This window comes from Micromys minutus (genome assembly GCF_963924665.1).
Source record: "Micromys minutus genome assembly, chromosome: 19".
Taxonomy (NCBI): domain Eukaryota; kingdom Metazoa; phylum Chordata; class Mammalia; order Rodentia; family Muridae; genus Micromys; species Micromys minutus.
In genome coordinates, this window is record NC_137954.1 from 14,960,437 (window position 1) to 14,973,969 (window position 13,533).

Sequence of the window (13,533 nt, forward strand, 5' to 3'; positions counted from 1 at the left end):
TGGGTAGTCCATGAATATTGTTTGGTGTCCTTGTCCCTTGAACCCATGACTTTTTGTTTGACATGGGTCCCTCAGTTCATAGTAGGACAGAGGACTGAGCCCCTGTGTCTACAAAAAAGTGCTTAGTGGTTCCATGCTTAACCTCCCGTACCTTTGTCAAACTGGTGGGTCATCCTGCGACCCCCACAGAGCCTGGTGATAGACTTTCAGGTGCTTCCTACTTTCAGGAGAGTTGTAGTCTCAGTCTGGTCTTCGGAGAGGAAATCCCTTGTCTACATCAGCAGGGTTCTAAGTAGGAGTCCTGTTTGCCCCGGGGACGTTCTTTATGGCCTGGAGAATAATACACTGGTAACAAAACAGAATCTAAAAGGTCTGAGAGCCCCCCCTAGGATTATCAGAAAAAGGGAGATCTAGGAGAAAGAGGTCAAAGAGTCCTGTAGAATCTCTTTCTTAGATGGTGTGGGGTCCTGTAAAGGGAGGATCTGGGTTGATGGGGAAGGCAGAAAGGGTTGGACCAATGGAGAAGGGTCCAACACCAGATCCTACCAGACCAGGATGTAAGGAATTTGATCAGGGTGTCCACCAACCCGTGGGCCTAAAACTCTCCTCTTCTTAACATCATTCTAGTAATCTAGGCTTAAACTTAAAGGGGTAGAGGTGCTCTGTCTTACGTCAACAAATACGGTCAGTTCAAGTCCACACGTACACACAATAGAAACTGAAACAAAAATTCCGGGCATCCCTATCATGAATGCCACAGGCAGCCACCAACACTGACTGGGCTGTGGGTCTCACAGTCTGCAGCCTCCAAAACTGACTAGTGGGGTTCCACTAGAATTTCCCAGAGACTCTGAAGCGTCCTCCAGATTCTCAGTGGCCTTGACAATAAGGCATGTCTGCCCGCCGCTTACTGGCCACAAAGAGATCAACCAGTCGCAGGATTCACAGATGTTTGTGAACAAGCCGAAAGTGAACAGAGCGACACAGACAAACAACCCATAAGGTTGTTCACCCCAAGGGTACAAAACAAGACTCTGTCGGCTCTTGTTGATACTTACAATCAACAAAGATTAAGACAATCAAACATGTAGACATTGCTCCTGCCATAGGCACAGAAAACAGGTAAGCAGGCTGCCCTGCCAAGAAACTCTGACAAAGAGTCAAAAAGACGACTCCCCAGTTCCTGCTGGCCAGAGTCAAACAGGTTCCAAAGGGGCCTGAAACATCCTTCAGACTCCCCATGACTTACAGACACTCTCTAGCAAACCAAAACCAAGAACAAGAGAAAGACAATCAGACAAGATAACTGCACAGTACCTGGTCTTGAGGCCTGTTGAGGCCTCCTGTGTTCTTCATTCACTGGCCTCTTGTGTACCTTCTGAGAGTCTTATTTATTCCCTGCCAATGCACCAAATGTAAATGAGTCTTATCTATTTGAGGTTCCCATGAATGAGGAGATCGGGATCAATGTAAAAGCAAGAGGTTTATTAGTCCAGTGCACTGGGATGGCCTACATCCAGAGGAGAGGTGATCCAAAAAGGCTGTTACAAGCAGTTTTTATACTTTTTTAAGGCTATAGGTTACATCAGCAAGGTTATAATTTAAATTCATTGGGTAAGTATATTGGCCTTTGAATCTATTGGCTAGCAAGCCTGTGAGAGGCCATGGGACCAGAGGGTCAGGTGACTTAGTCAGTACATTCTGCCTGCTCCTTCCAAGAACTGTGGATGAAGAATAAAACTTGGCTTAGCTTTCACCTGAGATGGTGGTGGGTGTAAAGCTGGCAGAAGCCCCTCGGGTCCTTTAATATACACATACACATATGCATAAGTATACAAACACACTAGACTCGCATACAGACACAGACACATAAGCACATATACACTAAGATACACAGAGCAAGACTGCAGTTAGCATGCTTGTGGAAGATACTTTTGGTGGTCAAGGTTAAAAAGCAACTTGCAGGCTCCAGGCTGTCAGGCATGGTAGCAGGCACCTCTAGCTGCTGAGCCATCTCATGCACTAGTTTTTTACATTTCTAAATGGTCGCTAAAAGAAAAATAGGTGTCAAGGATCTCTCAGCTCACAGAGCCCACAATACTGCTTGTCCAGTAAGATACAGAGAACAGGGCTGGTCCCTGAGTCACGTGGAAAATACCAATGCCCTCATTTTAAGCTTTTACTAATAAATGAATTGTGACTGTCCTTTAAAAAGTAGCCTTCCTCCTGTAGACCCAGCATTCAGAGTCACTGTAAAAGTCTCCAATGTAAAACTGTGATATAATCAGCCACAGCTGGCTCTGTGATGCCAGCTATTCCTCAGCTGCGGGGCAGTCCTGCCTGCTCTTGTTTTTGCTCTTGCTCTCTCCTAGACTCCTTCTTATCATCAGCTTCTAAAGTTTGCTCCAGACCCTTCTTAACCTTTATAATTTGGCCAAATAATTATACCACTCTGATTAGTCTTGTGATTCTGGTGTATCAAACTCCCCCTTTCACCTGCTTTTACCCTCTGAGGTCCTCTCTTGTGACCTCTTTGGGTCATATCCCTTTTAAGAATACTATTTCCCTGCTTGACTTTTTCTTGCATCAGTCTGTCTCAGTGGTTTTAACGTTCACAAGCAGACCACGGCAAAAGCAGTGCCTCATTCAGGTGGCTTTCCATCCAGGCCAGCGAGCCGTTTGTGCAAGTACTTGATTGTGTGCTCTGGATGTTGCTTGTGTTCACTGGTGTCCGTATGGCGTGGTATGATTCTTCCTCCATGGGTTTTCACACCAACCATTTTCTACATCTGGTGTCCTGACCAAATTTACACTCGCAGTTCACCAATGGCCGAAGCAGCTCAGTGTGCCTTTGTCACCAGGCTCGACATGGCCCGAACTCAGCCTGGCCTTCTGATTTTCTTCACTTCAGCTGAGATTGCTGCACCTCTCCTGTTGCTACCCAAATATGCCAAGGACCAGCCCTGGCTTTGAGAGTGGTTTCGAGAGAAAGGGCGTCTGGGAGCTGCAAAACAAAGGACTCAAGTCAAATTGTGGGTCCAAGCTAGCAGTCTGTGTTCTGCATTCTTTCTCTCTGATCTGCTTTCTCTGGAGATCTCTAGACAGTTCTTTCTCTTTAAGTTCTGCCCGAGACAGCTCTCCAAGCAGTTCTCTCTTGCTATTCTAAAAAACTGCAGTTCATAAGCCCAGACTTTTACTTTACATATCAATCCAGTCATTTGCTTAGGGCTTCCTTTTGATTATCCTAAGAATCAGCATCTACTGACCCCAGCCCTCTAATTCTTAGGAAACAGTAAGCACACATTTTCTTTTCACATTGCAAAAGTATTCTGAGACCTGCCTGCCTCTAGTAAGCAGACGCTAAAATAGCTGGGTGGGACCCATCCTGAAATGACCATTTCTTCTACACCTGGGCCCGGACTCTCTGTGTCCCAGGCTGACCTCGAACTCAGGAATCTGCCTGCCTTTGTATCTTTCTGACAAGATGCCTCATAGTGTAGCTGCTTTTGTTCATTTAGATTCATGAAGCCTCTCATGATTCATATTGTATCCTTATATTTTTCGTAGTTAAAAACTTATATATTTTCAAACTCATTATTTTAGAGTTCTTTAAAAGTTTGAAGCTTTAAAGGCTGTCCTGAAGGTCCTAGCTTTGACCATTTGCTAATCTCTGATTGTCATGGAGACATTCCTCCAATCCAGAATGTAAAGTATGTACATTGTTATACAAACAAGTCTTATGCCCAGGGTAGCCATCTAAACCTTCGGAAGCCCATATCTGCTGACCCTGTCCCAGGGACAGGAACTCTGTCATTCTGTTCCCACTAAGGCCATGGCCTGACTCAGCCCAAATACAGTTGTCTTTTGACATCTTCATGTGCTATGGCAGACATCACACACACACACACACACACACACACACACACACACACACACACACACAGACAGACACAGAGAATTTTTTTGTGTGATGCTGGAAAGGAGCACTCAGGGCCCTTACAGGATAGGTAAATCCTACACCCCAGCACCTGCTTTTGCCTTGTTTTGATAGGAAAAAGCTGATTTGCATATGCAGAGCCAAGCATTCTGATAGCAAGCAAGAAAGCCACTAACATCAGGCACAGATGTGGGTAAAAGTGGGTCCATTTAGAAGTAAATTCTATGACAAGAAAACATCATAAACTACCTAAGTAAGAATAGTGGGTAAAGATAATGAATTGGCCAACTAAAGAATATATGATTCTGTTTTTAACTTTCATTTCAATAGAGAGGCTAAAGAAAAAAAAAATCTCAATAAGTAAACTTTCCTGGGTGGCTTACTCATTTCCTGCCTCCCGTGCAGATACACTGACCGCCAACAGCATCGGTAAACATTACATCTCTGTGTATCACTGCTGTTTCTCACTATACAGCATAAGTCAGCAGCCTTCCTTGTAAAGCATCCCCACTCCTCATCAGAAACTAAAACGAACCTCATCCTGCACCCCACAAGCATAGGGTCATGGGTTATAGCTGCTGGAGGTTACTCAACCCCTCTCAGCTGGTAGGTTTGTTTAGGGAGCAGTAAGAGACTATAACTCTGTGGCAAGAGATAACCTTTGAAATAACTTGTGCCAAGACAGCCTCCTCTCTCACTGCCTTCTCCCTTGGAAACCCTTGTGCATCTTCTTTTTGGCTTCCGGTCTCCCAAGCCTATTTTCAGCAGTCATATTATATTAATATATAATATGTATATTATATCAATATATCAATATATATAACTTTGAGACAATCACCTAGCTTACTCATTGACCATGGATTATCTAAGAGATTTCCCTGGGCCCTAGATATCATGTTAGGACCTAGAGCTACAATGTGAATAAAAAGTGTTGTTGCCCTCATATAGGGTGTGTGTGTGTGTGTGTGTGTTTTAACATTAGGTGATTAATTAAATCCGGGTGCCCAATATATACCCCTGCTGAAATTTGGAAAGAAGAAGTTTAAATTAATATCTCACACCTCAGCGGCTCTGCAGTTTGAGGTCTGCATGTGGGCCTGTCTGTCATCTTTGTCTCCAGAAGCTCTGCTGGTGAAGCTCAGGTAGAGAAGATGGCTAACAGTCTTGACAGGATGATTGTGGTGTAAATGTAGGTGGTGTGGGTGTGTTGAGGGTGGCTTCCCTTCTTGAACCCTCCCTGGCCCTCTCCAAGTAGATATCCTCAGCTCTATTTTAAGTGCCAATAATGGAATATGACACCTTTGTTATCACTCAGACCATCCTTGGGAGAGTGAATAAGTTACTGTTGGTTTTACCAGAGTCCAGGTGGTAAAAATGTGCCTCGAATCCTAATTTGGAACCACCAGAATTAGTAGCGGCTGCTAACCCACCCAAACCAGGGAACCGACAGCACTGAACGAAAATACCCCCTTTCTCTGCACAAGATACGACTGGATCTCAAAAATAGAAGTGTGTTCTCAAAAATGCCTGCCCACCCCCAAGGCTGGTTGACAAACGATAGATTTCCCAAGATAGCTGCCACGGTTGCTTTCTAATCTCTGTATTTCTTCTATTCCAGAATATGGCCCGTCATACTTTCTGAATTTAGCTTTCTTCAAAGCCCAATGGGCACAAGGAAGGAGGACCCACGACCCTGCAAGGGGATCCCAGTGGCTCGGAGCCTACAGACGCCAGCCTGCGGATGTACCACAGTGCTTTCCCACTGTCGTCCCACTTGCTGCTATGAGGGGCACAACTATTTTTACCTCCCTGGCTGCAGCCCTTTGGAAGGAAGGAGATAAATAAATGTTTGAGAAGGGAAATGCATACTCAGTTTTCCCTGAGCTGGAGAGGGTTGCTATAGGAGAGGGTGCTGAGGATGGGTCGCTTTTCTTGGCAAGTTGTTGCCAGATCAGGCCTTGCCTCAGGCCTGGAAACCCCAGTGATTTTCTCTTCGGGGTCATCCCCTGACTGCAAACTTCTTTCTCCCCTACCCCATCATTGGAGGTGCCACCATCTCTTTTGATGCTGCCTGGGATGCTGCATCACTCTGCACCCCCCTCTCCCCACACCTCCCCAGGGCTCCCTCTGTCGAGCATGCGCAGCGCGGCCCATGCAGGCTACAGCATCAGCATCTGCAAGAGCATCAGCATCCGCACCCGAAACCCTGTTCGGGCGCGCTCCCAGAGGGTGGGGTGCAGTACCGCGCTGCGCGTTCCCGAGTCTCAAGCCCGCGTCGCGCGTCCCCGCGTCGCTCGCTCCCGCGCGCGTCTCCCCAGCACCCTCAGGCCCGGCAGCAACCCCCGCAGTCACTGTTGCGGCCGCGCCCGCCACTGGGAGGGTGCAGCGGGTGGGGGAGGCTCCAAGTTGGCGGAGCGGCGGGGACCCCCTCTGCGGACGGCTCCCCGAAAGGCGGAAAGAGCCGAGGAGGGCGCGCCGCCGTCCCCGAGACCCCAGCCCCTGACCCCTGCCCGCGGCCGCAGCATGCGCGCCCAGCCGGCGTGACCGGCTCCGCCCGCAGCCGCCCCGCAGCCCAGCCCGGCGCTCTCGCGGGTCACTCGGACCGGCGCCCGGGAGCGATGAGCCATGAAGCCGCCCGGCAGCAGCTCCCGGCGGCCGCCCCTGACGGGCTGCAGCCTGCCCGGCGCCTCCTGCGGCCCCGGCCGCTGCCCCACCGGCCCGGTGCCGGCCCGCGCGCCGCCCTGCCGCCTGCTCCTCGTCCTTCTCCTGCTGCCTGCGCTCGCCGCCTCGTCCCGGCCCCGTGCCCGGGGGGCCGCTGCGCCCAGCGGTGGGTATGGCCGGTGCCCTTTCGTTGCCTTCCCTGCGGGGCCCTGGGGAGGAGAGAGAAGGGCACGCAGGTGCGTGTACCCCGGACGTGTGGGTCCCCAGCCTGGCCTTCGAGCGCCTCCCTGTCGACCTCTCCACCCTTGTCCGTCCCAAGCCCAGGTTCATGCTAGTTCACGTTTGGAAGTCTGTTTCTGTTGCATTCACTAAAGACCCATTCTGGTGACTATGGGTTCCACCCAGAGGTATTTGGTGGCTCCTGAGTCCTTTAGCGCTCTCTATGTAACTTCCAGTGACAGGAAGATGCAGTGAGCTAGCAAGTTGCTTCTTGCCTTGGGGAACCTTCATAAGAATGCGAAGGGGTGGGGGGCATGCAATAACAGTTGGAAATGTTTGTTCCCTCAAATTCCCCACCATGTTTAGGCCCTGCTGTTGGAATTAAGGTGAGAGAGGTGTATACTTTGGGGACCAGAGAATGAAAGTCTCCAAGATGACACAACGGATGACCTTTGGCTGTATTTTCCCAAAACGCTTGTCATAATGAGCAATCAGAATAATACAATGTTGAGCACACTGGTGATTGGAAGTCACTGAAAGCAGAAAGCTGGCCTTGGCAGTAAAAAAGAATTTGGAAAGTTGCCAGCATCTATAGCCCTTTATGGCAAAACAGTTCTTTTGCTCATCTCAAAGTTAGAAAGAAACAGGAATCACACACACACACACACACACACACACACACATATAATGTGAATATATATATTGTATGTATGTGTACACACACACACACACACACACATTCACTTTACATTCAGTGTTCATGAATTCAGCATCCACGTTATGTCAGAATGTTCTTAGCTTTGAAATGGGGAGATGCTATGACAGGTACAGTTGAGCTGCTGCATCCTCTGAGGGGGGAGGGGCCGAGGGTCAGGATCCTTGAACATGTTAGCTGCTCTCTTCTCTAAGCCCATTCTGCCCTCCGCCCCATCACAGTCCAGACGTTCAGATCTAAGAGCAGATGGATGTAAAAGGTATACATGTGTAGGGTATATGATTGTATAAGCTTCCCTGGCTCCTAGCCTATCCAGGCCAAGCCACGGTTACAATCACTTGTCTTTTGGTGTCTCCACTTCCTAACTTCTTAGCGATAGAAAACTTTGTTAACGTAATTAATGGAAAGATTCATTTTAGAACGTATATACTTACTGGATGTATATGTGTGTTTGTGTATATTTGTGCTTCCTGCCCCTCCCCCCCAGCTCTGCATTGGAATGAAACTGCAGGAGAAAACCCGGGAGTCCTGGCAGGTGAAGACAACACATTGCAACAGAATAACAGCAGAAATACCAGCTACAGCAGTGCAGTGCAGAAAGAAATCACACTGCCTTCAAGACTGGTGTATTACATCAACCAGGACTCAGAAAGCCCCTATCATGTTCTTGACACAAAGGCCAGACACCAGCAGAAACACAATAAGGTAGGCAGGAGGCTGAGTACGCCCAACTTGATGCCAGGAAGGGTTCTCTGTCCATTTGATTTTCTGCCAGAATCTGATTTCACAAATGTCAGTGCTGCATTTTATTAAGTAAGCAGTGAATATGATGGTAGAGGAGAAACTAGAAGGGATTAACTTGGGATCGACCGGGACCCGGTTTACTATTTGTTTCTTTGACCAAAATAGAAACTGAGCAATTTCAGAGGTCCTGTGACAAACTGGGTCTCCGTGTCTCTCGGGGACCTTGGCACTAAGCAATCGAGTGAACTTATTTGCAGTTCTGACTTGTTTCTGAGCCTTTATGTAAAGTGTAGGAATCTATCTTCCAGGTGATAAAACGTCCTGGCAGTCTACATAGAAGGCTTTTCTGAGAGGCAGTGTGGCTGTACTTTGCCCAGCAGGCTATGCAGAACTTGCATTTGACTTTACTTGATTTCTTTAATCGGGCATTGCGGGTGGGAGGGCAGGGGGGTAAACACGACTATGATATGTTTTCAGTAAACGATTTGGGATTTCAAGAGACTATGACGACCCGAAAGCAGTGACTTACATAAGAGATTGACCGGTTTTCACTGACATCCTCCTTGAGACTCTACACCCGTGGTGAACATTTGCTTTACTTTTAGGTTGGTTGTGAAAGTTGGCCGGAACTTGAGAAAGATACTCAAAGAAACACAAAAGTATCCAATGTCCCAAGACTTTAAAGAATCCCCATCCCTGGGTCTTACTGTTGGAACCAATGATATTTTGGACTCAAAGCAAGTCTACACACTGAGATAGTGGAAACTGCGCTCTTTTAGGCACAGAAAACAGACTGTTCTATCTGTGGGCGTGATTTCACTGCAAATGTCTGACTTGATGATAATAAGGTTACACATTTCCTTCTGAACTGTCCCTGGTCAGTTGGCAAGAGCGGGAGCTGGTTAAACATGTAGAATTTGGGCAGTGTTTCTGGGGTTTGCATCAGCGTGTGATTGGTTTTCTGAAACATAGGTCATGCCTCTTTCAATTTCATAAACGGGGAGGTAGGGATGGATAGAAGGTCTTCATGCGACTCTCCTCAAGGTTTACAGCAGCTATGAGGTTTGACAGTTAATTGTTACTATTTTTAAAACAAGCTAAGTCTGAGAAAAAGTGTCCTTTATTCTGAATAAGTTCCTTAACCCCTTAGCCTTCTTTGGGTGATTTTGAAGGGGGTGTTGCTCACCATGGCAAAGACTATGAGCTTCTCCTCCTGCAGGCCTTTCGCTCGGAAAGGTTGTCTGTAATTCAGTGAAGTAACTAATACTTCATGTCTTACGGATTGAAGGAATGGATGTTGTCTTTAGGAAGAGATGCCCAAGGCCTCCTTCATAACATGCAGTGAGGACTTGGTAGCTTCCCTTATGAGTAATCCCTATGCTAAGTTGGGAATGGGTTGGATTCCTTGTCTGTAGTTCTTAAACTCCAGGGCCTTTGTACAGGGTGCTGGAGGAAGCTCAAAGCTGCCTCAAAGCCTTCTTTAAAAAAGGTCTAAGCCCTCCACAGCTGAAAGAGATCTGAGAGGGATTTCAGTGAAACTTTTTTTTAAAACTTAGGCATTGGATGTTATTTCTAATAACTTGTCTTATGGTCTAGCCTTAGATGGCTGCTTTGTTTGTGGGTGTGATTCACTGCATATGTCTGACTATATGATAATACGGTTTGTTGACTTTTTACCTGCCACTTACGTAGATAAATGGATTTCTCCTGTGGAGCACTGGCTTATTGGAGTGACTATGTTTCTTGACTCTCCTCACCCCGGGAGCCTGGTTTCTTTTCTACTTTTGAAAAGAATGTTTAGACAGAAACGATATATGAATGTCCTTTTCTTATTAACTTAATTCAATAAGCATCTGTTGTATATTTCTCATATGCAAAGCTGTATGGTAAAGGGTCACAGACAAGAGATGGTAGGGGTCGTAAGGATGAAAATGTCTTATTTATTCTCGAGGAGACACAGAGCCTGAGGCGAGCTGGGGTTAGATTTTAATAGTACCAGTCTGCTTTTCCAGTGCCCTGACTTCCTTTTGTGGTCTCTTGAGTTCCTTTTTCCCTGTGTCTTTAAGCTTCTGTGGACTGGACAGTTGGATGTGTTTCCTGTTGTCCACTGGATCTTGGGATGACTTGCTTAACAGCAGTGAGGAGAGAGTTACCAGCTCAGCTGCTTTTTAAAAGTTTCAATGAGACAGAGACAGTGCAGAATCCTCCATCCTTGTTTTTTTTTTTTTTTTAAACAAGAGTTTCAGTGTTAAGGTACTTGGACCTTTCTTTGCTCTGGTTCTGCTGCACGGAAGCACATTTTTAATGAGTGCCTTAGAAATGCTGAGTCACTGTGGTTCTCTCATGGATCCCTGTGATTGGGGGCAGATTTGGAATGGGACATTTCCAGATCTAGGTTGTGAGGCCACGCTCCACATTTATGTCTGAAGACGCTTTGTAATCGTGTGTGTGGATGTGTCCTTCATACTTAACAGTCACAGAGGTTAAAATGCTTATTAACTCTTTCATATACGGGTGGCTTGAAAGCTGGATGTGAGGTGCACCTCTGTATATGGTATTGGTTTTGAAAGCTTTAACATTTCTTTGCTAAGGAATGCTTAGAAATTTGAAGGTTAGTTGTTGTTGTTGTTGTTGTTGTTGTTGTTGTTGTTGTTGTTCTTCATCTGTCAATTTGACACAAACTATGATCATTTGGGCAGAGGACATCTCAATTGAGAAAATGCCTTAATCAGATGACCTGCAAACAGATCTTGTGGACACTCCCTTGATTAATGTTTGATGTGGGAGGTCCCAGCTTCCTTTGGTCAGTGTTACCCTGGGTTGATGGTCCTGGATTGTATGAGAAAGCAAGCAGAGCAAACCATGGGCAAAGAGCCAGTAAGCAGCATTTCTCCATGGTCTCTACCTCAGTTCCTGTCTCCAGGTTCCTGCCTTGAGCTCCTACTCTGACTTCTTTCAGTGATAGATCATGACCTGGCATGGCCTGTGTGAACCAAATAATCCCTTTATTCCACAAGTTGTTTTGGTCATGGTGTTTTATCACAGCAGTAGAAACAGGAATCATTTCAGTTTCTATACAAAGTGATGTTGAAGAAACAGTTGTCCAAATGGCTCCATTTTTGAGAGAAGTGAGCCCTTCTAACTGTGCCAGGATATGAGGCATAAACTAAGTCAGTCAACAGTGGGCAAGGAACGAATAGATACCTTAGTTTTTCTTTTTACGTTTGGTACTATCCCAAATTAAGATTTGATAGGCAATCTTGTCATCTGATAGTTTATTATAACAATCTCATTATTAACTAAGATGTCAGTTTACTATCACATAGCAGTATCAGGGCATGCTAATGAAGAATTTTAATTTAATGGGATACTGGAAAATACATATTTGGTGTCATCTCGTTTTCTTGAAATCATCCGAGTGATGAGAGGCTCTTTCATGGCATAATGCAAGAATGCATTCTAGTCACTAGAAAGATGGCATGATTGAAGGGTTGGGACTTTCAGCCTCAACCATCCAGAAAGGACCTTAAGATTTAGTTGATCATCACTGTCTAGTGTCATGATCAATCACATGTAGGAAATAAGGTTTCTCTAGGCTTCTGATCTAAAGGGATCAGATTCTGGGTGTAGTATACTATTCTCCCATACTTTGTCTTATATATTTCTTCCACCTGGCTGTTGAATCTATCTCTTTTTAATAATGTCCTTTATAGCAACTAGTAAATGTTTCCCCTGAATTCAGCGAGCTGCTCTTAGCAAGTCAGTCAACTCTGAGGGAGTGCTGAGAGGCCTGATTAGTAGCCTGCCTGCTGTCAGCTCAGACCCTAGCTTGGAGCTTGTGATTGGCATCTGAAGTCTTGTGGGACTCAGCCTTCACCCTGTGAGATCCAGCGTTATCTTCCGATGGATAGTGTCTGAATGGAATGGAATTAGAGGACCTGGCTTGATCATCATGGAGAATCCTTAGATTGCTCGGTGTGTGGGAAAGAAGGCCCAGACAACTCTTGTCAACAGTGTTGAGTTGAGTATTGAGCGAGAATGAAGATAGAAGAAGAGTTTTGCATTTTCTTATGTCTGTCTGTTATCAAAAACTTGTCAGTCTTTATGAGTTTATGTGGCATAGATTATTACAGGTAACAATGTATCTCCAATGTAGTTTATAAATGAGATGCACAATATATGTGAGCAGCAGGAGAAACAGACCCATTCATTCTTCCTTCATTCACTCCCCTTTAAGATGATGCTGGGAGGTCTTTTCCCAAGAATGTTGCTCAAAATTTACTTGTTTTTTACGTAGTCTCTCTTCTGACTGGGAAGAAATGGGAGAGGGACATGAGGCACAATTTAGGGTCATGGCAAGGTGGCCCAGATATCATTGGAGTCACCTAAACAAGGTACCTCTTGTCACAGCTGGCTTTTAGGTAAACAGGCTATTCCTTACTCCCCTCAATTCCAGGTTAAAGAGAGAAAAGGGGGAGTTTATAAAGTCAATTTCTTTCTTTTTGGTTCTGGGAGTTGAATCCAGAGACTCATGTACTGAATGTATATCTACCACGGAGGCGCATGTCAGCTGTAAGTGAATTTGGACCAGAGTGATTATGCTTTTGAGTTTACTTCAGGGCAAGGCTGGCTCCTCAATTCTTGATTTTCTAGAAGCCAGAAGTTTCATTTTTCCTTTTTATGGGACAACAGAAAGAGAAGTATGGGATAAGGAAGTCCCAAGGATTTCACCTACAAGATGTTCTTATACATTTTTAGAAGTCTGGAATATATGAACTATTGCAGGACATGGAACATCAATATATAAGAAATTATAAAGAAAGAATTTAGTGATTTCCATACCTCTCATGCTATAACCATACTGAAATTAAAGAGAAATAGCCCACAACTTCTATATATTTTGGATCATTAGGAGTGGTAATTTCAATCTTGAGTTTTGGCATTGCATAAGTCGCTAAACATATGTTTAAAGCTGCAAAAACACTTATATAGTGCCCCCCCCCCCCCGGCTTCATTGACAGTTTTTCTTTTAGGCATTTCAGTTAACCCATCGTTAATGAGTGAGGAGAAGGATGAATACAGTGCATTAGGTATTTGTGAAACCAGGGATGGGAGTGTGGCTAGTAAGAAAAAGAGCCCCCCTCTGCACTTCCTTAGCAATCTAGTGACCAAGGTTTATTTTAGATGCCGCCGTTGAGATTTATCATTAGTGTCTCCTAACAGGACTAATAGCTAGAAAGCTGCAGACAGAGCCGGG

The 13,533-nt window shown here is 45.6% G+C and overlaps 1 protein-coding gene across 2 annotated transcripts in view; it reads left to right on the plus strand.

The window, feature by feature from the left end:
* Positions 1–6,562: 6,562 nt before the first annotated feature.
* The window catches only part of ADAM23 (ADAM metallopeptidase domain 23), a gene marked incomplete at its 5' end in the record, with an annotated part of 135,807 nt that continues 128,836 nt past the window's right edge, over positions 6,563–13,533 (plus strand). For both annotated transcript variants that reach the window (XM_080933339.1, XM_080933340.1), the window contains 2 exons: positions 6,563–6,764; positions 8,020–8,237. In XM_080933339.1, the coding sequence (XP_080789465.1) occupies positions 6,563–6,764; positions 8,020–8,237 (420 nt within the window). The remainder of the gene's footprint in view (positions 6,765–8,019; positions 8,238–13,533) is intronic.